At 36.1% G+C, this 26,690-nt stretch overlaps 1 protein-coding gene across 1 annotated transcript in view; it reads left to right on the top strand.

The window, feature by feature from the left end:
- The window catches only part of ANO10 (anoctamin 10), a 133,696-nt gene that overhangs the window by 14,441 nt on the left and 92,565 nt on the right, over positions 1-26,690 (top strand). The window contains exons 7-11 of the mRNA XM_026068020.1: positions 2,339-2,394; positions 4,053-4,127; positions 5,355-5,537; positions 10,670-10,861; positions 12,724-12,852. Of these exons, the coding sequence (XP_025923805.1) occupies positions 2,339-2,394; positions 4,053-4,127; positions 5,355-5,537; positions 10,670-10,861; positions 12,724-12,852 (635 nt within the window). The remainder of the gene's footprint in view (positions 1-2,338; positions 2,395-4,052; positions 4,128-5,354; positions 5,538-10,669; positions 10,862-12,723; positions 12,853-26,690) is intronic.

Here is a 26,690-nt window from a genome sequence, read left to right as displayed (position 1 = left end):
GTAGTAAAAGGAAGCAAGTTCTTGATTTGTTTATGACTGTCCAAAGGTTATTATTTTAACATTAACTTGTAAAGTCATATGTAGGTTTCAATTGACTGCCTTCTTTCATTTCTTTTACTATACTGCAAGGAAAAGCCTTTATGCAAAATGCCAAGTTGTGCTTATCAGGCAGACTGAAATGCCTTGAACAGGTAACCAAGTTAGCTTGGGATATCCAAAATGGTAGTCCTGTTAATGTGGTGTCCTACCAAAGGCAGTTAGCCTCTATTTTATTGCTTAATAACTTGGTAGGAGCATTGTGATAGAATGCCTATACTGATTCTGACACCTGAGATTGCTCTGGCTGTGGTTTCACCCACAAAAATGAGCTGATTTAACATTTTGCCCTCACTGACAAGGAGAGGTCCCATTTTAAAGTTCCTTCCTTCTTTTCTTCCCTTCCTTGTTCCTCGCTGCATGCTTCTAGCTTATTATTGGCCCTAATGTTTGTTGGACTCTTCTGTGAGTCATGCTTACCTTGAGAAAAATTATTTGGGGGAGAGTGGGGTAAGAAAGGGAAAGAATTTTCTCTTGGGTTAATAATTTGGATTTGCTCATAGAAATGTTTGACAAATGCTAGAGCTACAACAGGAGATGTGCAAGCTTGAGAGCAGGAGATATGAGGAAAGAAGTGTTGGCAGGAAGAAAATGAGAGGCTTTTTCCACTGCTGGCAGTGGAAAGCAGTCAAATTGGTTTAAATGTCTGCATACTCTCTACTTGTTGCTCTGTGTGGCATTCCACTGTCCTTGTAAGCACACCCCAGGGCCTGAGAGCCTTTGGGCACCTGCGATGTAAGGTTAACGGCAAAACACAGGCAGTTTGTCACACTTTGCAACAAGTTAACAAGTCTACCAGCTGACTTTGGTTTTGATCAAGTTGAGGAGAGAGGCAGATTGCGATTATGTTCTTTTGGGCCTGTGTAGGGTGAAACTGCTGTTACTTTTTTGGCTGAGCATCTAGCTATCATTAGGCCATCATGCACTAGAACACTCTGTTTGTTTGTTTGTTTGTTTGTTTTTTATCTTAAACTGCTGTTACATGTTCAGCAGCAATGGTATTTATGCAGCTCCGTGCACTGACAGCTTGTTCTTCTGTGCTATCCAGTGTGTTTACGCTTCCATGCTATGAACAGTTTGAAGAGCTCATCTGGCTGCCTGCCATCTCCTCCTACCTGGCCTATTTTCAGCTAAAATCTGGCTTAAACAGCTAAACTGGTAAAGCATAGGAAACAATCTTGTTATAGGAGCAGGTGACTGGAGGAGTTGCAGRGTTTGCTGATGTCACTGTTGCTACTGAAGAAATGCTCATAGAATCACTGACTTGGTTTTTGGATTTGAAAGGTCAGGGTGTTTTTAAGCATACCTCTTGCACCCATTTATTATGAGAAGCTATCATTAAGTGAAAGCTAAACATATAAATCCCATTCAGCCTCTTGAGTGCATCTTCCATGTGTCAGGCCCAACTTCATCTCTTTTTCAGAGATGAACTCTGCTGTTCTGTCCTGAACAAGATTAGTAGGTAACAATCTCTCTTTTTCAGCCCCGTTGACAAAGCTGATGTTAATATGCTGCCTTCTCATTCAGTTACTGTTTAGCCAGGGCTTTAAAGGTGTGATCTGACAAAATAGTGGAAGGAAATAGCAAATCACCTCCCATTCACTTCCCATTCCTCTTCCTCCCCCCACAATAACCTCAGCTCCTGACAGTTTATCTTGAATGAACTGAAGATCTTAATTTTATAATGAGTAGCACATCTGTTGAAGTTTATATGATTTAGTCTTGCTTTGAGACTTAAGGGTCTCATCTAAAGTCCTTGGAAATGAATGGGAATATTTCTGTAAACTTTTATGGGGTTTGAATCAGATCCTGTATTGTTATTTTTCATAATGTGTTCTGATTAGTTTTGTATTTGGTTTCAGCCAAAGAAAAATCAATGACTAGGCACAATTTATTAAGTGCTAAGACCAGTTGAATGTTTTTGTGTTATAAAACAGGTGTCCTGAGTAAGAAAGATGTTGTAAAAGGGAAAGCCTTTGCAGTAGGAAAAACACTAGAGCTGTAGCCAAAAATTGTATGTCAGTATTGTGTATCAGATGCACTTGACAGGTTGAGTGAGGTACTGGTACAGCATAAATTCTTTTCCCCATGAAATGTTGTGGGAACAATTCCCTATAAACTATTACTTAAATAGTTTCTAGATAGAGGAAAAATGCCTGTTTGCTTTTTTGTATAACTTGGTGTCTAATATATGATATGTGCTTTTGCTGTTTACTAATTAATAATTTTGTTGATATTTTAGAAAATCACAGGCTGGAGTCTTCATATCAGAATCACTTAATTCTGAAGGTTTTAGTAGTAAGTATATAGTATAAGCAGCTTTTAAAGATTATTTAAAATAAGGACTTGTGGCGTGTTGAATTAACGCTTTCCTAGCATTCCCTCTCTGATCTACAGTTTTGTGTAACCCGAAATACTAGCATAAAAATCAGAGTAAATTGAATTTCTGTTGCACTTACAGTAACTTTTGGACTGTTCTAGACATCTCTCTTTATAGTGGGGAGTTGTTTTTTTTTTGTTTATTTGTTTGTTTTCTTCTGATGTTGTAAGTTGAGATTCTTTCATTAGGAATCTGGGTATGTAAGTTTTTCTGTTAACTGATGTGATCCTGGCTTCAAATAGGAACTATTCCTTTCATTTTTTTTTACAAGATTTTATGGGAACTATATTGTAAAAAGTTCATGCATTAACTTTCACCTGTATTAACATTCAGACAACCAGTGAGAGGAGGCTGGATATACATGTCCCTCAATCTGCAGCTATGTAATTTATAGCATATAGAGATCTGTTTACTTTGTGGCTCTGAGTAAGTTGCTTGTGTGTGTGCGCATATGTGTGTGTATATATRTGGTTGCTGTTTTAGGTGTCTATCCAGTTGCAACTAACTAAGGAACTGTATTGTAAATCCTGAGTTCTCATATAAGATGTTTGGTAGAAGCAGTTGTAAAGATTGGCTGATTTGGAGACTATCTTCTCTGTCCTTTTTGGAAAGATTGTTTAACTCTCTTTTCAAATACTTTGTTTGTTTGTTTGTTTCCCTTTTTTCCTCAACTCCCAAAGCTTGCTTTTCTGGGAAAATTTTGAAATGTCTTATTTAGAAAATTATCTGCTTGATGAACCTGTTATTACTGGTAACCTCTAGAGGTAAAGCTCTTCTATGTTTTGTTTATACCTTTGTTTCCACTTGCCTTTCTGAAAAATTAGCACCATTTCTTTTTCCCATAGGAAATTTATATAAAATAATTTAAACAAATTATAAAATGTCAAATGTAAGCCCTGATTTTTCATTTTGGCTCTACACGAGCAGTTCTCTGCACTCAACAATAGTATCTTTGTTGTCCATAAGCTCCAGAAAAGGAGCCTCAACACTGCTAGCAAGTAGGAAAAGTTTTCTCCCACTTCAGAGCTTGATTCTGATTTTTGGGTATCTTCTGTGATATTTAAAAGTAGAGAATGTTTCTCTTAGTCATGAAACCTCTTGAAGTGAATAAACATAAAGTACAACTAACATATGTTGGGAGACAGTTGTACGTATTAAAAGATGTATCATACAGCAAATATGTTTTGATAAAGTATTTCCTTGAAAAAAACTTAAGACTAAAATGTGTCCCTTTTACCGCATTGCTTATGCGGAAACTACCAAAAGATGTTAAGCAGGTGGTGACAGGTATTTTTAACGTCCACATTTCATAATTGAAATGTAGTTCCCTTTACTTGTAGACCCTGGTTCAGGAAAGCATTAAGCCTACCTACTGAAAATATGAACAGGATAAATATCAAAAATGAGATTTTTCTAACCTAAGTTTTAAAAATGGTAAAGAAATTTTTAATGGACAATTTATATTTGCATAGAAGCTATTTAGTCAAAGTAACTGTTAAGTTAGATGATATTCTGCATTTGTTCTCAGACTGTGGACTTTTGCTTGAGTAGTAATAACAAATATTTTTATTTTCAGTTCAACTTCTTAAATTGTTTTGCATCTCTCTTCTACATTGCTTTTGTGCTGTTTGACATGAAGCTTTTGAGACAGGTGAGTTCCAAGAACATCTAAGAACATTGGTGCATCTAGGAAACTAAAGGATTGATTGAAGTTTTAGGACTTGATTTTTCACTTGTTTTTCTAAATATGTATGATATATTCATTGTCATGCTAATATTTTCTTAAAATCCAGTTTCCGTATTTCAGTTCCTTTTGCACAGTTGCAGAAGCATAACACAACAATGTAGAACAATTCTTTCCCTCCTTATAAATGAGGAATTGTTTTCAAATTAATTGATTATTCCCTTACAGAAATGAAGCTGGAAATTTTTCATTTCCCCATTCTTTCTTTTTATATTAAAAAATTTTCTCTGTGATGTTCTTCCTGAGACACTGATTAAATTTATGACTACAATGAGGAGTTGAGAATAAAGAAGAGGAAAAATAATTTGCAGTCAGTATTTAATATCAGCTTTCTGTTGTTAACATCTTTTAACTCAAATGCATGAAAATCAGGTAGAAGAAAAATATTTTTGTTCTAAATATAAATGAGCAAAGCCACAAGAACTGTAGCCCAAGATCCTTGTTCCTAAAGAGATCACCAGCAAAGCAGCTCTCAACCAGACATGAAATTGCCTGTACTTTATGGTAAAAAGCAAGAGGAAAAGATATCGAAAGAAGTTGTTTAAAATTTTTGCTTTATACTTCCCAAGGAGCATCCTTTCCTCCTAAGAAACCTAAAAAGTTGCTTTTTACTTCTCATTTCCTTTAAAAAATGGCAATTCTGTACCATGCTACATACTGTCTCAAATAATTTTGTCTTAATTTTTGATGACATGCTGGTGGATTCTCAGACTTTTGGAGGTACAAATAATCCCCTCCATTTTCCCATATACTTTCCAAGGTTCTAGACAGTGATTATTCCTTTGTTTGAAGAGACTTAATTTCTCTTGCTTTAGAGACCGTTAAGCTCCTTGTGTAATTCTGTTGTTACTGTTGGTGTGTGTGCACCTTTACCCTTCACTGAACTTTGTAGAAACTAGAAAACCAGATTCACAGAATTTTTAGGCATCTAACTCCTATTTTACCCTTGTCAGAACATAGCAAAGAATGGGAACTAGAGCAGCTATTCTTATTGTATGCTATTGCTAGTTTTGGTAGGCTGGTCTGCTTTTGTCATACTATAACCACTTACAGCATTATTGAAATGCACAGAATTTTAAATGATGCTGGTTTATCACAGATGTGTTAAAAWTTTTTTTTCTTTTTTCTTTTAAGAGCTTGGCCACTTTGCTGATAACTTCACAGATCCTTAATCAGTTTGCAGAAGCCTTCCTTCCTTACTGGCTACAAAAGAGGCATAAGAAGAGGATGAAGAAAAAAATGTTTTCTCAGAAAACAGATACGGACCTTTCATTAGTTGAGCAAGTCAGCTTGGAAAAGGAAATGGGCACTTATTTTGTACGTTGCATATGTGTTGTTACAGTATAGGTTGTTAGATTGTAGGCTGCTGAAAAGTAGCCTCAGGTTAATTCTAGGTGACTGCAGTGTGGTGCTTTGGAGTAGAAAAAGCTATTATATTTTTGAAGGGAATTTGAATATATGATGAGAACGCTTTGGGTTTTGGGCAGTAGTCATAATAAGCTCTTTAGAAACAAAGAGCAGAACACAATAAGGAATTGTTTGCTTCTCATTATAAAGTATGATAGCAATTTTTCCTTCTGAAATGTTTCATCACTTCTGTCAGTTCTTTGGGGTAAGCTACTCTTCTGGAGACCCCTTCTAGTGCCAAAATTATCTCTTGCAAGTGAAAGCCCCATTCTCTTAGGGGTGGGACCTTGTGATTCATTACTTCATAATTAAATTTCTTTGTTACATCTCCCAAATGCCAACTGTGGTGCTTGCCAGGCTCAGCAAGGTTGGGAGGYTTAAGGGTTTCCTTTCCCTAATGTATGAACATTTACAGACTTCYGTGAAACAAAATATATTCTGTTTTACTAAGAGGTATATGCTAGTCAGGACACTATTAAAATTAAAAACTTACATTCCTATCAGTATTCCTACCTGCATTTCTCAAAAATCATCTAGCTTTTTTATTCTTTATTTCTCCTGGAAGCAGAAGCCATAGTTCTTYAGACTTTTTTGTGGTGGCAGTGCTAGTTTAGACATTTTCTTTCCTTGAGCTCTTACTCCTATGCTTGTGCTGCCTTTTGTTTGTGCTATACACTATTGATGCAGAGGTTCAGTGAATCAGATCAGGGAACTAATCCAACTGAAAAGTAACTGCAGAAATAAGCCAGCTGTTTCTAACATGTGGATGAAAACAAGTCGATGAGAAGGATGTAAGGAAAAGGAATGGGGACTGCTTATAATTGCATTATAGTTGAGGCGGATGGGAGGAAGTATTTGTCACCATGCCCTCAGTTACTGTATGTCTGTAGAAGATGCATGCCTGACATCTTCCAGTATGCTTGTAACAGTCCATCATTATTAATTATCATGTTTCTGCCAGTTATTATTTTTAAAAATATTTTTAATCCTAATAGTAAGAGTAAGACAAAGAATGAAAGGAAGGTTTTTAAACAGAAGTGTTCCTGCATGCTTGTTCTACCCAAAGACTTAGGTAGGCCTGTTTTCTCCAAGTGCACAGTTTTGGTTGTCACTCTGTCTATCAGCAGTTTCTGCTTTTGTGCCTCCCTTTAGCATGTGTGTAGAGAATACTTATTCCCTGATTAAATTTGACTTTCTGGCTCAGTCCCGCAGATGTTTGTACTGTCACAACTGAGGCTGCAGTTCTGGGGCAGCCTGAACTACTGTGTTTGCTGGCTTCTGCAGTTTTGTCCTCATGGTCCCAGCTATGTTTCTGGCCCTCTCTTGTGCTAGACCTGACAGTCATCTTAATCTTCACTAAGGCAACAGAAATCTAACGTTTAAAAAAAGTGAACAGTTTTCTGGGCTGTAGTTGATAGGGGCATGAGCCACTGCAGCCTAAATAAGTATTTGTCTGTTGTCTGGCCTGGCAGCTTATTTCCAGCTTCATCACTCTTTTGCTGTTAGGATTGTTTGTACAGCTATGAGGTGCACTGGATCAGGATACTGGGAATGAACAGCTGAACCTAAACCAGCATTATACCTGAAAGAAGTATATGTGTAACATATGCCCTTGAGTCTCCAAGGGACAAGGAATGAATCACCTGGCATGGGGAAGAGGGGACTATTTCTGATTTAGTTTGTTTTTTGCAGTGCTGATAATTTTAAGTTATCAGTGGAACTGCAGCCTGATAGAGTGGGGCACTCTCGTGCGGGGCTGGCAAAGGGAACGGCAGAAGAGACAAACTCTTTAAGCCAGTGTTACTGCTTGAAGCTCTGGCTTCTTGAAACTACAGACTAGGCATCCATCCCCTTCCTGCTTGCATTCCGGACAACCTCCTACCCGTTAACTCACAGCAAACCAGGCAGCATAAAATTGAGAAGTCTTGCCTTTGTTGTTTTTAAGACTTAGCAGCTATAAGTTTAGTTTCCTCCTTGTCGTGATCCACAAAATTTTAGGACATAATTACATTGTCCTATTAACACTGATAATTTCTCTCAGAAAATATATTTCTCAGTAAATTATCATCCCTCCACCCTCTACTTATTATTTTGAATTTTGTTTTGGATTTTTGTGTGTTTTTATTGTGTTTAACTGACTGTGTGGAATTCATTTCTTGCTTTTCTATAGGAGTTGACAAAATGGACATCAGTGTGTATGTTAAGGCCAYGCAGACTAACTGACTGACTTGCTTGTTCAGATGCTGCAAGCATAGTCATTAGAGTTTTAATGCTGTGATTTATACTTTCACAGAATAGGAATTATATGTAAATAGTGTACCTTTTATGTAAAAGGTAGCAAATAGCACAGTTTGAAATTTGTTTTTAACATCGAATCAGATTCCTCTCTTTCTGCATAAAGTGCCATGAAATGGGAAGATGAAAAAGAAATACTACCTTTGCAGCTGAAAAATTGTGCAAATATTAATACTTTTATTCTTCTTACATTTTATACAAGAGGAAACAGATTTAGAGACAAAGAGCATGTCTGTAACTCACAATGGAGAACACAGCAGAAATCTCCAAGTTAGTGTCTATCTGAGCTGGCAAATCTGCACAGTCCAGCACTGTACCATGCAAATATACCAGCACATGTCCAAAAGCTACGTATTGGCATTTGGTGTTGATTATACCTGGCCTAATAAGCTCTGCCTCTTAGACCCGAGCTGACTTCTGAATCTGAGCTGGTGTATACAGTGTGTGGTGTCTTTGGGTCACGTTGCCTCATGCTTCTTGTGCAGAGCCAGATCAAATGTGTCTGCACCTGTTGTATAGTCGTGCCCTGAATAATTTTTTGAAGGGACACAATAGGTCAACAGTAGAGTTATGACTTGGCCTTGGAAGCATCCACTTCTARACTCAGTTTCAGTTCAAGGTATTTTGTATTCAAGGCCTTTATTTTATTTTTAATCTGAAGAGTTTAATTGTTCTGTGCTTGTGAATGAACAGTATAAAACCCCAGTTTTGTTCTCAAGTAGTGAGCTGTCAGCAGGAAATAGTATTTCTAGGATTATATCTGTCACAAGGGGGAAGCATTTGACTATGTTTAATAACTAATATTTGCAGGCGTCTTGACAGAATTCTCTGTTTCAGTCTCTTCTCTTTCCTTTTTCTTTTCCTTCCTTTACTTACTCTTCAGCATTTAGTTTTCTTTTTTACATTTGTCCTTTTTCTACCCCGCTTCTCAAATGTCTCTAGGCCTTAACCCTGCTTAAGATGTGAAAGCTTCATCCTGTAGTTGTCTTTTTTTTATTTATTTTTTTTATTGCTGCTTCTCTCCTAGTTCATTTTCTTCCTGAATTGCTTTTATTTTGTTTCCTTCTTGCCATAGTTTGTTATATGCTGCTCTCATACTGGGAGAAGGAGAGAACAGGAGATTGATAATAGCACAGTTTGAATTTTGTTCTTAACATCGTATCAGACTCCTCTTTTCATGCATAAAATGCCACAAATTGAGTAGGGGAAAGATAAATACTCCTGTTCTTTCTATGCTCTGCTGTGTTGAGAGTCACAATATGTACTGGGCAAGGAAATGAAAAGAAATAAGTATGASGAAGCAGTAGGAATAGCCTGCAGTTTCCAGAAGGAGGAGCAGAAAGGGAAGCTTTGCTCCCTGCCTGCAGCGCATGTCTGAGAAAGTGACAGCAGGGACAAATATGTGACTGCCACTCCAGTGACTGATGCTGCATAAATGTCCTTAAGGAAGATCTAGCTAAAATTCAGAGTTCATACGAAACATTTCTGTGGAAAAATCTAAATGGTTTTAAAGGTTGAGTAGCTTCTTAAGGTCTAGCCTCCAGATCAGTTTATCAGACCCAGCTATATTATGCGATTTGAAAGTGAGCCTGACTGTAGAAAGCAGCTAATGACAGCTCCCAACTTTTGTGTGTTGATTTTTGAGCTTGCAGGCTTCTACTGCCTTTGTTTGCTGAAGAAAGCACTAGATGCTGGAGGTGGCAGACAGGTTAACAGAAAGAATCAGAAAAAAGTTAGCAAAAAACCCCCCAAAACAAACAGCCCAAACCAATTTTATGTAGTTTCTGTAATAATCTTCATTAAAATCAAGTCTTTATTTTTAATATTTCATTTTGAGAGAGAGGAAAATGTGTGGGCCTAGAGGAACACAAAATAGCTTGATCCCATTTTGACTCATTGATGGTATTTCACCAGCCATAAAAACATCTACGATTCCTTTGTTCAACAAACACCTTTTCTTTAAAAATGAATTTTGTTCATTACTTTTGTAAGTAATTGCTGCAGTCAGGGAGAACTATTATTAATAGTATGAAACAAGTATGTAAATGTGTCTTATAACCCACATGTGTATACTTACTYAGCAGTTAAGTACCCACATTCTTGGTTCAAAGATCAGGTGATAGATGCTTTGCAGATTTGCCAAAATAGTGGGTTTGTTGGCGTTCATTATTCTTTTTAGATGTCAGTGCTGCATCCCATTATTCCAGCCTTCAAGTGGACAACTAATTCTGATCTACCTTTTTGAAATAAACAAGCAGAAATACCAGAAAAGAGTCACCTATCTACCAACCTACCATTCTGGTTAGGTCTTTCATGGGCAGTCTGAAATATTAGGACTTTTCTCATCATACTGCTATTCTGAGAATGTTATGCCAGTTTAAATGTGTGATGCTGTTTTCCTGTCCAGCAGTGTTCCTTCAAAAACTGTTTCACTGAGATACTCAGGAGCTTGAATAGATGAATCTGTTTGTACAGCTACTTCATATAATAAGGACAAGTAGTGTGAATATTGCAGAAAGTGCATTAGACAAAAGGAAAAACCCTGGCCTCCATTTTCTAAGAGGTTTAGGATAATTAAATAATCCCAAATTAACTAGAGGTGTTATCTTTTGTTTTCTGCCTCCAATCACTCGCAAAAAAACTAATTTGGGGTGAGGAAGCTTGCATATGACTATTCTTAATTCTGCTTTTCTTCATATGTTTTTGATGTAGGTAAAAGGTGTTCTTATTTTTGCTCTGTTTTTCAGGGTACTTTTGATGATTACTTGGAGTTGTTCTTACAGTTTGGCTATGTGAGTCTTTTCTCGTGCGTCTACCCATTGGCAGCTGTCTTTGCAGTGCTAAACAACATCACAGAGATATATTCTGATGCCTTAAAAATGTGTAGAGTTTACAAGCGTCCATTTGCAGAACCCACAGCAAGTATAGGTGTTTGGCAGGTAACCTTTGTTTTTTTTAATCTTTTTTATTCATTTGTTTTAAGTGAGGATTCACCAAATATCTTTAAGCTGTGTGTTTGACCCATCAGCATCTTTTAAACTTTATTAGGTCCATTGTCCATCTTTCTTCTTCAGTGCCTTAGGATATTATCCAACTGTGGTGATTTTTTTTTTTTTATAGAGTTTTCAACCATGTGCCATTTTCAGTTGTCTTTGAAAAAGAAAACAAATCCTTCCTTTAGTCCCTGTATGTGTATATATTGTACTCCTGTTGCAATTGCAAGAAGACAAAGCTGCCAGATACTAGCAGGTACTCTTTACAGCCTGCATATTTTAAAGCTGGTAAGCTGTATGTAGTCTCAGAAGCATGGAGCTCAGCAAGGGTTTAAAAAATTGAACATAAATAGGTAAGTACTTGGATACCTAACCCATGCTGAGCTGTGTGCTCTTTTCTGGTTAAACTAGCTAATTTTAATCTAATAATTTAAATCTGATTTTAATCTGTGAGCAGGAGCTATACTTTTGACTGCATTAAAGACACAGCCCGAAGATGTAGTATTTCTAAATTTCATGCTAGTAGTGCTGGGTTAAGGATTTCCTGTTCCCAGTTGTTTGCCCCTGTAATCATGCTACTACTGACTAGTTTGAGGCCCACTGATTAGATCACATCAGTGAACTGATTCAGACTAAAAATAACCCTGCAAAACCTTTCCAAGACCAGAGGTGTTTCTGACAAGAAAAAAGGAATATTAAATCATATCCAGAGACTTTAGTGTCCTGTAATAGCAGTGGCCTGATAATGAGTGTGAAGTAGGTTGGAGGAGACATCTAGGGGATGATCCGTGTTCTAGTTTTGCTTAGCAACTCTTCCAGTGATATATAATGGAGACAAAGGGCACAATAACTTTTCCTTAATTTGGAGATGTTGTAAGTGTTGGTAGCAAATGAAACAACTGGAAAATAACAAAAGTGAAATCAGGAAACATCAAATGAAACATGTATAGTAAAAAACACAAGCTAATTATTCTAAGCAATGTTAATTAGACAGATACATAGATATTCATGAAATGGAATTATAGCAGAAGCCTTTTTAATATTAAAGTCATTAAAATGTGTAAATAAAAATCTGATTGTGTTTTAACATCTTATGCATTTTGTCAGTCCAAATCTATGCTGTCAACATGTTGATGGCATAGCTGTTTTGACCAGACGTGTGATCACCCTGTTTAATGAGCCTGTGGTTGTAAAAGTCCCAAGCATAGCTGCAGGTACATGAGCAGCATTTAGTTTTGCTGGTATAGCTTTTTTCAATCTAGGGAGCAGGTTGAAAAAATTATAACACTTGACAGTCTTGATCTTTGTTTACTTTGTAGTGTAGATTTTTAAGTAATACTAGAGATGCATTTGCTTTGTGAATAAAAATAGTAACATAAAGTTTTAGTATTTGTTTTATGTGGACAGCAAGAGTTAGGACATTGGCTAAAGGATTTCTGATAAAGGGATATGGGAGTTATTTTATCAGGTGAGCTGAGTCAGCACTTTGTTGTAAGGGCAAAAGTTGCTTTCTGCTGCCCCCCCCCCCCCAAATTAGAGGAAGAACTCAGGGTTGCCAGGTGGGCTTTGTGGTTTTGTAAAACTTGTCTTGGTCTTGTCCTTGCTGGTTCTTAAGGCTGACAAAGTCTGGACAGATTATCGAACAAGTCCTATGTGATAGAAGTCAAAGGACTAAAGAAAGGAAAAAGTTAAAATAATGGGCCTCCTGAGGATTTGAAGAACAGAGAGGGATTTTCCAGAGCAGTTTAGGGACTGGTAAATTAGAGATAATGGTCATAACTATACTCTAAAATTTTGCTTTATTTCAGCTGGCTTTTGAAACTATGAGTGTCATATCAGTAGTTACTAACTGCATACTAATTGGAATGTCTCCACAAGTGAATGCCCTTTTCCCAGACTCAAAAATGGACCTCATTTTGACTGTGGCATTGGTAGAGGTAAGTCTGACTTCAAATACTATGTATGTTTTAGTAGCAAATAGCATTTACAACAGTTGAAATTATACCAGGCAGTAGATTTGTTTTCTTCTATTAAAAAGAAATGAAAATTTCACTATGAAAGAAGTGTTTTGAAGTCTTGCTTTTTAACCTGTGTTTTATGTGTTCTCATGTAGTGTGAGCTGGCAACTGTTGTTACTATACTTTTTTTTATGCATTCCCAAAATACTGTGTATTTGTTGTTTCATGTATTTCAAGAAGAATTTAATATGTGAATTGGATGTTTCTCTGTTTAGTCTGTGACCCCAGTATATCTATAAGGACCCTTCTACATAAACCTTATAGTTGTTTCCTGTAAGGCTTATCAAAAACAGATGTACAATTAGAGATAATTGATCTCTTTTGAAAGTAGAACTGTGTGGTCAGCTTCAGAGTCTTCAGGATGCATTTCTAAAAGTTGCCAGCAAATCTGTGAAATGCTAGAACTTATTTGGATATATGTTTAGTAATTTATGTAAATGCAGTATTAATGAAGTCTGTGTATGATGCGTATAAATACTAGTAATTGTAACAGCATTTGGATTTCATCTTTTCTTAATTCTATGCAGTAAACACTTTCGAGTGTCATTCCTTTCAGACTGGGAGGGACGACTGTGGGCATTCTCTGTAATAACTGAAATCACAGGACGTTGTCCTTAGGTATCTTTCTTTTGGAACTTTCTTGTATTGCATTGCTTTGACTTTAAACATTAAGCTTGTTGTTTAGCTTTTAGGAATTGAATTACTTTTCCATGACAAAATCTGTGTTGCCTATGTGTAGTTTCTGAATTGCCTTACAGAGGTCTGTCTAACAGGAGCACATATGTATCTTTTTGCTGTAGGTGTTACAAGGCTATGCAATGAATTATGAGCTTGCTTTGAATTTTACTTTTTAAGCTTTAAGGTTTGCAGAGTTAACTCTGAAAATATGAATCAAATGTCAACTGGTTTACTGAAGTTCAAGTCTGCAGACAACCTGATGTGTGTGTATCAGTCATGTATGAATATTTGCATTAAACTGAATGAGGTACTTCAATATAAAACTAATTTGGGCCATTTAAATGTAATGTTATAATTAGTTCATTGATGGACAGCATATCCAGAGAAATTACATTATGAAAGCTATATGACTAAATGTAAATGGAGTTTTGTTTTAATGTCAAGCAGGCTATCTAGCTTGTGGGTAGGCCTCTGGCTCTTGGTAGGCCATAGGAGAATACCAATATTTTTCTCTCCAAATTTAAATCCTGCTTATATGCACTCCTTTAGAGGATAGGGCTTGCAGCATGATGATTAGGTAGCTCTTGGAATTCCTTTTTAGTATCATATTTCAGACAAATTATCTATAAAACTTATGGAATGGGGGAGAAAAAAGAAAGGAATAAATGAAGAGAAGAAAATGTGAAGAGAAAAGCTAAATCCGTATCGAGGGGAGGAAAGACAAGAATGTTGTCTTAGATATCTAGAGGCAATCTTGGAGAAGACTACCAATCTAGAAATGAGCACATTGTATGAGGGGACAGATGGAGACTGATGCTGAATGAGCCAGTGCAGAGGAGGGGAAATGATGTTTCCTGAGGGAAAACTGCCATTTGGTTAAAGAGAAGTCAAGTTTCCTCTTACTTTTTTTCTTCAGTAAAAATAAACCTCATGATGTAGTCATCAGAAAAGTTATATTTTAAAGAATAGTTTTAATAAGTAGTATCATGGCAATCTTTTAAATATGTTCTTTTTAATTTTATTATTGTTTTATGTTATTACAAACTATTTATTACTGTTTTTATGTTATTACAAGCTATTTATTGTCTGAAAATACAAGACAAACCCCATAAAAATCTCGTTATACCACTTAGGGATGCACTTTTCAGCATTGTACGTCATGTGATTTTGGCATGTTGTGGGTTATAAACAATTCTAAAACTGTTAAGTATGAAAGTTAAAGCTTTCCCAGTTGCCCGAGGGACAGTCTTTCAGTATATTTTAAAACTTTCAATATTTAACAACTTCACAGGGGGTTTTTTGTTTTTTTTTTTGAGTCAGAAAATAGTATCGGACATACAATTTTGGAGTAAGTTTGTGACACGGGTTATGAAATGCATGGAGTTTTTGGAGTCCAAGTGTTTCCCAAGAAACAAATTATATATAATTTATACAGATATATACCCCCCCATATCTATCTATATATTTACATATATAAATTTTATTTCTAAAAATGAACACAAGCATGATTTTCACTTCTGTTGAAGACAGTTTCCATTGTGCTGACAATTAAACTTGTTCTTAGTTACAGAAATGAAGTAATTTTTATCAGTAGTCATGCTGTATATCTTTTCAGCTTAAAACACTTCTTATGAAAGTTAGAAAGAAGGGAGGATGACTAGATGCTGTGGTCCCATGATCAGTCTCAGCAACAGCATGGATTTATGGCAGGTTAAAGAAATGGGGCTATTTTTGCCTCTGCTTCCTGAATATTTATTTCTACTTTATCCGCTATTCTCCCACTATCTTTTGTCTGGTGCATGATGAATCAGATTAGGGAACTGATCTGGGAGAAGTTGTCGGATCCAGTTCACTGGTGAAAGGGAGCAAGGCTGAAACAGCTATGTGTGATGACAGTATTGCCCTTTTTGGTAGTGCTGTGGGTTTGTGCTGCGTTCAACTAATGGGACTTCAGCACCACTGACTTCCTCTAGATAAAATAATGCTTATGGGAGAAAGATCCCTAAGCTAGGGGATGAGTGCAGATCTTATGTATTAGCAGTTTTCCCATACACCTTTACTATCTTTATTTAATGATTAAAGCTATACATTTCAGTAGTAAAAAAGAAATTGATGAATAGAATATGTTACACTGAACCTCTAGCACAAACCTGGTGCATCTAAATAGGTCAGTGTCTAGGTAGAAGAACATTCTGTTCATAGGGAGTGTGTTGATGGGCCGGGGCGTTGAAACAAAGGCATCTGAGATCATCTCGTAGAGATTCTGCACAGAAATGCGTGATTGATATAGGTGAGCTATATTTTACTTTCTGATATCTGCTGCAGATGGAACGAGAATTTTATGGTGTGTTAAACTATACTGACAACAGTTTGGTAGGCAGTGTGAAAAAATTAAGGAATGCAAGATTTTTATTTTTTTTTTCTGGTAGGTTACATATTGCTTTCACATGTTCAGTTTATGGGACAGATAACCTACTTGAATCTTAACTGTCACTAAATATTTTTATAAGGTTTCAAGTAAATGAGACTCCAGTTGAATATTTATATCACTACTTGATTTAAAAGCTAAAAAGTAAAACGTATTTTTTTCTTTTTTACCAGATCCAAGCATTGGTAATAGCACTATTCTGATTTTTTCAAAAAAAAAAAAAAAAGTGCTTTTTAATAAGAATACTAATACTTTTCAAATGGAGGTGTGTGTTTATATTGCATCATTTGACATTGTTTAGCATAGACATCATGAAGAACTGCTTATGATACTCTTTTAAACATTCTGTACACAGCCATCACAGATTTATGCAAAATAAATTTTCTACATTTAAAAAACACTTAACTCTAGTGCTGCTTGCACTTTTTGTGGGCATACATACTGTATCACCAAAGTCAGTGTTAATTAAATATAATAAGCAATTTGTAAAAATAATGGTAAAAATTAACAATAAATTTTGAAGAGTTAAAACAGTGATTTTTATTTTTATTTTTTTAATACAGTTGACCTGTTTTCATCAATCCAATATATGCTTCCATGGCAACATCATTTGAACCAGGAGCAGAATCATAAAACTCCCTTCTTTCTTACAGATGGATGCTGAGTGCAGCAAGTGCAATTTTGAAACAAAGGAGTAGGTGCATGTCCTTAAAGCAGAAAACAATAAGCCCTTATAAGCAATGTTTTTAAAGTAGTTACATCCCATAGTGCCTTTGTCGTCTTGTTTTTTTGCCTCTATCATAGATGCATATTTTGGAGTGAAGCACAGGTGCAAAGTAGGACATTCCCAGCAAGCAAATGGCTGTGCTCATGTGAAATTGTTCCCAGTGACTTCTTGACTTCTTAGTGGAAAAATTGAGGAAAGGATTCTGAAGAAGTATGGTGAACGGCTGGGGGAGTGAGTTGAAACAAAATATGACTCTAGTTCTGCAGTGCCTTTCTCTCTCATGTGCTCTCTCGTGCACAGTCTCTTGCTCTTTTGCACGTGCTCTGTCTTATTGTCCACACTGGGCTTGCTTTTGTTAACTATTTTTTCCTAATTTACACTCAGAAATTTGAAGAATGCTAGTTAAATCCGTTTCAGGACTACTATGAAAGTTGAGTCCAAGAAATCAGTTGTATATACAACTATTAATATTAATTTTTTTTAAACAGTCGTTTAATAGGTGTGTTGTGAAGCAGTAGCTGTAAAACATAACTTTACATGAATATATCCCAATCTCTGAATGTGACTTTTCACATATCCCACAGTGAAATGTAGTACAGTAATTGAAAAGCTTTTATGCAGAGGTGGACTTAGCCTGGCTCTTTCACGTCACATCCAGGCACTTGGGGGGTAGCACGAAAATATTAATAACTGAGGGCCCCTTGATAGCTGTAGTATCTATAGCTGTAGTATGAAACCTGACCTTACAGGCTGCAAATGTGATTTGAATGGGGCAGAATGTAATTCGTTTAAATCTGGTATAAATGAAGATGAGGACACAAGTGTAAGGACACAGGAATAGCAATATTCATAGTAAACATCGCTTAATAAACAATTGGGCCCCATGAGTTTGATTTCATAGAATACTGATAAAGATTTCAAATAGATCTTCACAAGCTTCCTAAAATACACATGCTAGCTTCCTAAAATATACWCACTCATGCACGTGTGCGCACATGCCATGCACACATGCACACGTCAGTTCTGTAAGAGGTATGGAGTGAAATAAGGGAAGTAACCCTTTCCTAAGCTTTGCTTCTCTGGGAAAGGAAGAGCTGACAGTCCATGTATCAAAGCTAGGAAAACAGGAATCATAGTTCGTTAATAAAACTGAAAAGTTAGTGATGTTCTCTTCAAATGTGATAGATAATCCAAAATCAAAGTGGTTGAGAGTTGCCTGTTATATCTGCTTTTCTCTAGGGTTCCCTTTTAGTAAGTGTATTTCTTTATCAAATGCCTCCTGGTGTACAGTAGAAGCTTTTGCGCTTCTGCTGAGCATTCTTAATATAATGGCCTCAACACTCAAAATTCAAGGAAAACACCTGTGCATAAAGCTATTTTTTGCTAAATTATTTCTGTGTTTGTGCCAGGTAGTACTTTAAGCTATAGTAGCTGCAGAGGTTCACATATGGAATCATAGAAAAGTCTAGGCTGGAAGGGGCCTTCTGTTGAAAGTAGAACCTTAGATTAAGTTATCCAGGGCCCTGTCAAGTTAAGCCTTAAATATTTCCAATGAGGGAGAGTCCACCACTTCTCTGGGCAGCCTATTCCAATGTTTAATTTATTTGTTCTCATGGTGAAGATTTTTTTTTTTTTTCTTATAGCCAGACAGAATTTCCCCTGAAGCAACTTGTGCCCATTGCCTTATGTCCTTTCACTATGCATCCATGTGAAGAAAGCACCTCCATCTTCTCTGTAGCTACCTTTTAGATATTGGAAGACTGTAATTAGATCCCCACAAGTCTTGTGTTTTGTAGGTGGAGCAAACCCAATTCCTTCAGCCTTTCTTCATATGTCAAGTTCTTCAACCCTCTAATCATCTTGGTGGCCTTCTGCTAGATCCTCTGCAGGTTTTCAGTGTCTTTGTGGTTTCCAAGTTGCCAGTGCCACTTTTAAAGAAAGGAGAACAGTGCTTTTCATATGTCTTGTCACTATTTCCTCTTACCTTTCTGCCAGTTGCAGTGTGCATTTTCTTTGTTCTCAGTCTATTTGCTCTTTAATCAGAGGAAATCGTTGTGATCATTCTTACTGCTGAAATTTTTTTTTCAGCAGCAGTCTCCAGGCATTTCTTTGTGTGCTAGGTCTTTTCTGTGGCAACGTGTTTTGTTTATACTGATGTGCATATGTACATGCATGCATATCTACTACTTGAGGGCGTTTCTTTTCTGGTTTTTGGTTGGGTAACTGCTACTTGATACATAACCTTGATGGTTTGACAGTTTTCAGGTATGAATATAAGGAATAGGATTTACTGGTAAGTGTTTGGTGTATGGTTTAAATTTGTATCTAGCAGTTTGGTTTGACTGAAAGAAGTTAACTGTATAGGGAAAAAATCATTGACTCCTTAGCTATAATGAATAAATGTTAATTAGAAAGTTATAAATAAGGCTCTTTCTCTGAAATGTTGCRTATAAGTTACAAACCTTACGGACAGCTTTACAGTTCTTTTTTGAAAAAATACTTAGTAAGATTATTCATCAGGTATTTTATTCTAGTACAATGCATATCTTAGCCAGGACCCATCTGTGCTTGCAAATGTGTCAAAAAATAGGAAAATGCAGAAAGATAAACAAAAAATGCAGTTTATAGAAATTGTGTAATTATTTGGTTCATTGACATATACATATGTAAAATAATTTTGCAGCATTACTAATGCTGAATGTTAAGAAAGGTTAATCAAAGCCACTGGTGATTTCAATTAACATATTGTTTGTGTTTGTGAATACCTCTATCTCAGCTGCGAAGAGTTTAATATGCTTAAGAAATCAGATCTAAAAATTCTCTTTTAAAAATATAGAATGTRTGTGTTTTCATTTTTAATATAGTACAAAATAGAGTGATTTTTATCTTGTATGCTAGGCAGGTAGGCCAGTGCAATTCAATTTTTTCTTTCTGTCAGCCATAAGAATAGTTTATTGATATTTTAATTTCAAGTTGAAACCTTGTTAAAAATTATCACCAGATGCTGAATAGTGTTGGTAGAACACCTGGTGGAAGTTTCTAAAGGTTACTGCGGTGTAAAGACTTAATAAAGTGTACTGATTCTTCAATTTACACTTTGAAAACATTTGAAGAATAAAAATCAACTAAAAAATTACTGTGTATTTTATACACAGACACTGTACTTTGCAAAAGATTCTCAAAATTGTACGTTTAATTTGAGTGTAAAGATCTCAACTATTTTAGATATGTTAGTCTTCTATGTAACAGGGGAACAGATTGTTCTCAGGTTTTTTTCCTCCTCTCAGTGAGGGTTTTAACCTTTCAAATCAGGAGAAGACTTACGGATTTATCTGTTTAAAATTTAAAAATATTTGTCATTGAAGCAAATCCCTGGGACTGTATCAACAAGGTCAAAACATGACAATTAAAATAAAATACTGGTCCTGCACTAACATGGCATGTATTTATTTCCAAATTCAAGGTTTATTGCAGATCTTTTCACTGCCATCTAGTGTTTCTTTTGAGATATTCATGCCAATTTTGTGTAGTTTTTTTTGGTTACTTTGAATAGTAAAGATTAATGACAAAAGCTTCTCAGATTGAAAGCAAACATTAAAGAATTCGAAGATCTAAGTAAGKTTATAGATGTTGATTCTATTCCCCTGTATTCTGCTGTTGTGGGAATGAAAATACATATGAACATATATCTACTCTTAACTAATCCAATGGCTATTTGAAAAACTCTCCTAACTTACAAGTGTAGTTGTTCATCTTCTTGAGTATTTGTTAGTCATTTTAATTTGTTCCTCTTAATTTTCTGTTCTTTGCTCAAACCCTTCCTTTTTCAGCTTCTCCATTTGCTATGTTGGAAGTTGAAAAAGACTCACATAGATGAATGAATTGTGCTGTTTGAACTGTGCACAAATGCTGAAACCTGTTAAATGTGCATGTGTGCACAATAATCTGTATGACAGCCGCAAGCCACTGTATCACATTAAGTTTTTCAAATTCAGTAACAGAAATGTTTTCATACATTTTCCTACTGTGTCTACCCCAACTGGAGCATTGTCTTTTGAGAATAATTTTCCTTCCTTGTTCAGGGTGACACAGCTCAGAATGTGATTGTATCTTTAAATAAATGTATCTTGCTTGTAAATGTCAGTCGTGGTATATAAAAGATAGCTTTACAATTTTTTTTTTCTGTCAGAATTTTTTGATCAAATATTTGACCTAGGCCAGAATCCTTTTTCCAGTAACAACGGAGAAGAGTGTAAGTGTAGCCAAATATGCAGTCCTGTCTCCTCAAAATTATTTCCTAGGATCTGATGATCTGTGGTGTAAGCCTTTTTAAGTCTGTCTCTTTACTGGAAATGAACAAGCCAGAGCGGCACATGAAAGTGTACAATTGATTTATGCAACGGCATATCCATTTTTTCAAAGGAACTTGCGTTATTTTTTAGTATAAAGTTAAAAAACTAATGTTAGCATACTCTTAGCTTAGTAAGTAATCAACAAGTATGTTGGTCCTAATCTGGATTTTGCTACCTTTTCTCTGCTTTCAGTTGCCTTTATTATATAAGAAGGACTTTTAATTCTAAATTGCACATTGCCCGTGTGGGTGTGCCATAATAGTGGAGGTTAAGAAATAAGTAAAATAGAAAGCACTCTTACTGGGAAAGAAAACTTAGGCTTCTCAGAAGAAGGAGTGATAGCAAAAAGGGAGTGCTCCTATTTTGCTCTCAGCCAAGTGGTAGTAGGAACAGGGAGCTACAGATGTATCAGATGCCAGTTGGCTGGAAGACGGGAATTTTCAAGAAGGATCAAAGTACCACTCTGAACTCACGTGGGAGTCCCTTCAGCAGAAATGGGTGCATTTTCTGTGATGGTGCCATTCCTCCTGAATTTAACCTCATCTGGTAGATACTGCTGTATTTTTAAACCAGAAAGGTTGGATGAGGAAGATACCTTAGGAAGTCTTCTAGACGAGCACGTATTCCTTGACTATGCTAGTAAATGCTTCAGAAGAGTCAACCTACAGAAATAGCAGGAGACTGAATAGGAATAACTTTTCTTTTCCTTCTGGGATTTTGGGAGGCTGCCAAACTGACAAAACTTCAGAAAGGAAGATGAAAAGAGAACAGATCTTTGGAGGCAATTACAGGGCATTTTAAAGAACTTGTAAGAGTTACGGTCAGATCTCTTCAGAATCCACTCTGGTTAGTATTGCCCACAAAGAGGTCTCCTGTTGTGTATAAATACGGTATTTTCAGCTCAAGCCTGATTCTACCATTGATCAGGATGTACAAATTTCTTGTTGGCAGTTGAAAGCTGAACTGCCAAACAAAGGCCAAATTAATACCTATTCGTTGTTTGCCTTCTGCTTGATTACAGTGGTTTAATTTTAGGAGGGTGGAGTGTGAACATTCAAAGCCTCCTGGTTTCAAAACTCTTCCAAAGGATAGTTTAGCATTTTGTGGAACTGAATTGTTTTTTGTAAATAATGTATTAGCTTATTCAGTGAAATTATTCAAATAATTTTCTACAAATTTTGGAGGGTTTTAAATTATGATAGACTCTATTGACGATGAGGATTGGGGGTTGGTTTTGTTCAGGATCTGTCTAGAGGTTGTTAGTAGTGAAAAGCTTGCCTCAGCTTTGAAAGCTGCAGTGTTGTAAAGATTTGTTTGGTTTTTTTTTCCTTTTCTTTTCTCCCCTCCCACCCCCCACTGTGATAATCAAAGCTACCAGCGCAAGCCTGAATGTTGGCTTTTACTAGAGAACACATATAACCATAGGATCCAGAGACCATATTTCAGTACATCTGTGATGCAATTTGCACTAGCATTTTTTTTGTATTTATCTTATTAGCAGCCTTCCCTCTCTTGTGATGTTCTCCCTGTCTCTAAAGTTATGTGTAATTTAAGGTGGTATGTTTTCTTTGACTGTGTGTGGAGTCTGAAGATGAATCTACTTTATTGTTTGTGTCCTCAGATTATTGAGAATGAAAATGAGTTGTTCTGAGTAGATATAGGAAAGCAAAGGTAGAAAAGAAGGATTTTCCAGCTGCAGTTCAAAAAGAAATGGAGAATAGGAGATCAGTAAAACTTTCTCCAAATGGCAGGAGAAAGCTCGTCATACCTGTTAGAGCCTTTTTAGTTGTATTATCTATTAGATGTAAATGCCTATCTTCAGAGGGAGTCTCCATGATGTAATATTGTTGCTTACATGTTTTCCAGTTATAAAATTGCAGAAGTGGTGTTTTTTTTTTTTTTTTTTTTNTTTTTTTTTACCTACAATGATGTCTAACATTTTGTAGTTTTGGAATGTTAAGACTTCTGGATCCTCTTTTGTATTCATGTTGCTGTGTTATACACCTGCTCAGTATTGTAAAGATAATTAGCTGGAAACTGGGAGCAAAAGTTCTATAGTGTCTTATTTAAAAATGAATCAAATTAGTTGCTATATTTTTTTTCCCTCCTGCCCCCCTTAGAAAAAATGCTGAGAAACACCTGACCCTGTTAACTGAAAGCTGATTTTGGAACTTAAAAATTGTGCAAGTAAATGCAGTACTGGACAAAAAAGCTGTAGTTCAGAGTTGTTTTTTTTTCTTAGAGGGTCTCTTAAAAGGTTTAATTAAATACAGGCTGAAGATGGTCGTGAGTCATCATGTAAAGTAAATGTCAAAAGAAGTGGAGCCTATTTACTTCATTTTTGCACAGACTTTTTAGTCTTATCCTGGAAGGAAGTGTCAATCCAGAATGTTACTCTTCTGATCAGAAGAAATTAGTGGAGTGATGTTTCAAAGGCATTTTTCATTAACTGTTTCAGTGTGCAAGGAGCATGGTATGCCACTACTTTCTGTTCTAATACCTTTAACAGTCCTTTTGAAGTCATGCGAGATTTCCAATGTATGCATATAATCGGCTGAATCTCTATGGTGGATAATGCAAAGCAGATGAAGTTAGAAGCTGCTGAGATTTCATAAATTGTAATATGTTTGATCAAGGTCAATTTTAGTCAGGGGAGTTGTCATAAGATATAAAGTAAGTATATGCAAGAGTGTGTGTGTGTTTGTGTTACAGAGGTTACAGATATCTCATGTTTTCTATTGGTTTATCTTTTATTAAACTTGAAATATTATCATATTGTCTCCAATACTTGGATTTATTTGCATCTTCATGTATCTTTTTCAAAAGTTGATAATCACTGCAAATTATTCTGAGTGGAACTTGGTTTAAAATCCAATGGAATGGAGATAAACAATTTATTGAAAGAAATTGTTTAATTTTTATAGTTACAGTTTGGCAGGTAGTTATTGAATTCAAATACTTTCTTATTCTAGCTTCTAAAAGCTTCATTTTTTAAAAAGATGACAGAAGCAGTTTATAACACGTTACTGGATCCTTGCATCTTGAGGGATAAGATGTTGGAAAGGTTGAAGTATTAGTCTGTTCTAGCACTGGTTGCATTTTGCAGTTCTGCTTTGTTTCCTATGTAATTATAAGAACTACAGAAACAAACAGAAGAAATAAAATGAGCACTGGTGTGACTATCTTTCCAGTGTTTTTCGTGCCAATTAAAATAATTCTGGGAAAAGTGGATTACATTTTTAAAACATACTAAAAATGTGTCTATAGGCAGGATTTGAAGGTTGACTCCTTAAATGTGGAATAAGGTATTACCCTTAAAAATACTCAAGTGTGAATAAGGAATCCACAATTCAGATTGTAGAGTCCTTCTCTAAGTGCTTCTGCTTCTGTTGTAGTAGTTCACTCTCTAATTAGAGGAGACTAAAATTACTTTTACATTCTGACTGCAAACTGTGTTTTAAGAGCCAAAAGCACAGCAGGCAGTGAGAATGGTACATGGCTATATTCCTCCTTAAAGAGACAGCAGATTGAAAAGTGACACTGGTACTATTATGTTAATAGGTTCATTAATTGGTCTTCCCTAAACTTGCATGGTCTTTTAATGGCCACATAAAGCTAACTTTGGATATGCCTTAAGAAATGGGTAAACCTGCCTTTTTTTGACTTCTAGATCAGATTTTTCCAGTGTGTATCTGTTCTTTGACAACTGAATGGTCTTTGCATCAATGTGGCTGAAATTCCAAGTTCTGAATTTGTTGAATATATATAGAACATTTTATTGTTTTGGCTTTTGTTTTTGTATGAATCTTCCAAGGTGCTTGAGTTTTCTGAGCAACTTCAGTTGCTGTGAAGGTTAAACTAAGGCCTTAACTACTCAGAGAAGTTAACCATAATAGTAATTGAAGAATAAATGTTAGCGGTATACCTCCCCATGCGAATGTTTTGTTTTAGTATTAAAACGATTTTATTTTGGTTTAAGTATTTAAAACCACAGGTTCAACATCTCCTGAGTTTTTTAGTCCATTTTCTACATCTCCTCTCTGCCTCCCTCTCCAACTGTTTTTGAAGGTGGAGTGAGTAACAGTAGCGGCAGCTTACTTCCCCCCATTCCCCCCCCCCCCAAATTTGTAGATTAAACTGAGATCTGTAATTATGCAGTTTAAATTAAAAAAAAAAAACACTTCATACAACAATGGGTCAAAGGTTGTACTTTGTGAAATGTCTTCTGAAGCTGAAGCATAAGAATACATTCAGCTGTATGATGTATTTTTCAAATTTCAGCTAGGAAGCTATACTAGAATTGCCTAATACAAACACTGAAGAAGAAGAAGGGGGAGGAAATCTAGCTTCCTTTGCAATGTCACATTGTGTTAATAATTGCAGCTTCTTCTTGCTTTGCTCAGCTTCCATCTGAAGACGTATGAACTGCAGAGATACGGTGATAGGAGCATGATCTTAGAAGTCATTAAAAAAGAGACAGCTGCTTCTTCCAATCCCTCAAAGGAATTGTGGCTAATATGTGAAAAGTTGTATCGTGGCTTCTTTTTAAAGTTTGGGAGAAAACTTACAACTTTTCTGACTCTGTTTCAAACAAAGGAAGCCTTCTCTCTCATCATTTTCCATTAGTGCATCCTTTAGAGATTTTGCCTTGGTATGATAATATTGGTGCAGTTCTGGTAGTGCAAACATTCTTATGCATATGCATACAATTTACAACATATGATAGCTTGGATTTTGGCAAAAAAAATCAAGACTCAAATTCATATCAGAGAGATTCTTTGTGTCTACTACCATCTTTCATTTATAGCTGTAAACTGTCCCTCTGTCATGTACCTTTCTGATGTGCCTTACATTACAGAATTATCACTACATCTGGAAAATCAGTGTCAAAACTGTGGAAAGCTTGAGAGCACTATCTAGTGTTTGGGGGTCTAGCTCACGCATAGCATGACTTTGTCAGGATGGGACTTGAGTGTGCAGTGTTCTCCCTCTGCGCCTCTATACCGTATCTTCCGCTAGGAGAAAACCTGGGCGGCTGGGAAGCGGAGGAGCTTTCGTACATTCTCACATCCCTCCCAGTCTGGCTAATTGGGGAAYTAAGATTCAGGGTGTGTTGTGGACCCAGCCTTTCAGTTTAGGTTATCTAACTTTTCTCTCCCTGCTCTGAACCCGGATCATGTGTATCTCGACCAACCAGAGGAGATACATGGTGCACCTTTTTTTAAAGCTTCCTAACCTGGGGTTTTTCAGCCTTCCAAAGTAACCTTTTCATGAACTCTTTATTCTTGTAGTTAGAAAGCTTTTAACCAAAATCTCTCCAGAGCAAGTTAAGCTGACTACTACTTGTTTTTTTTCTTGACAGAAAAATAATTGGTCACTGTTCCTGTTATGACAGTCTTCAGACTGCTATGATGTACCTGTCTTTTCTTCTAGATCAGATGGACTCAGATCTTTCAACTTTTCCTCACAGGTCTCCACCCCCCTAACTCCTCCCAAATATATATATTTTTTGATTCTCATCAGGATTGTCTCTACTTCTTCCTCTTCCTCTTCCTTTTTTTTTTTTTTTTTT

The sequence above is a fragment of the Apteryx rowi genome, unplaced genomic scaffold (assembly GCF_003343035.1).
Source record: "Apteryx rowi isolate R43461 unplaced genomic scaffold, aptRow1 scaffold_266, whole genome shotgun sequence".
Classification (NCBI taxonomy): Eukaryota; Metazoa; Chordata; class Aves; order Apterygiformes; family Apterygidae; genus Apteryx; species Apteryx rowi.
This window is presented reverse-complemented; position numbering and strand designations above follow the sequence as displayed.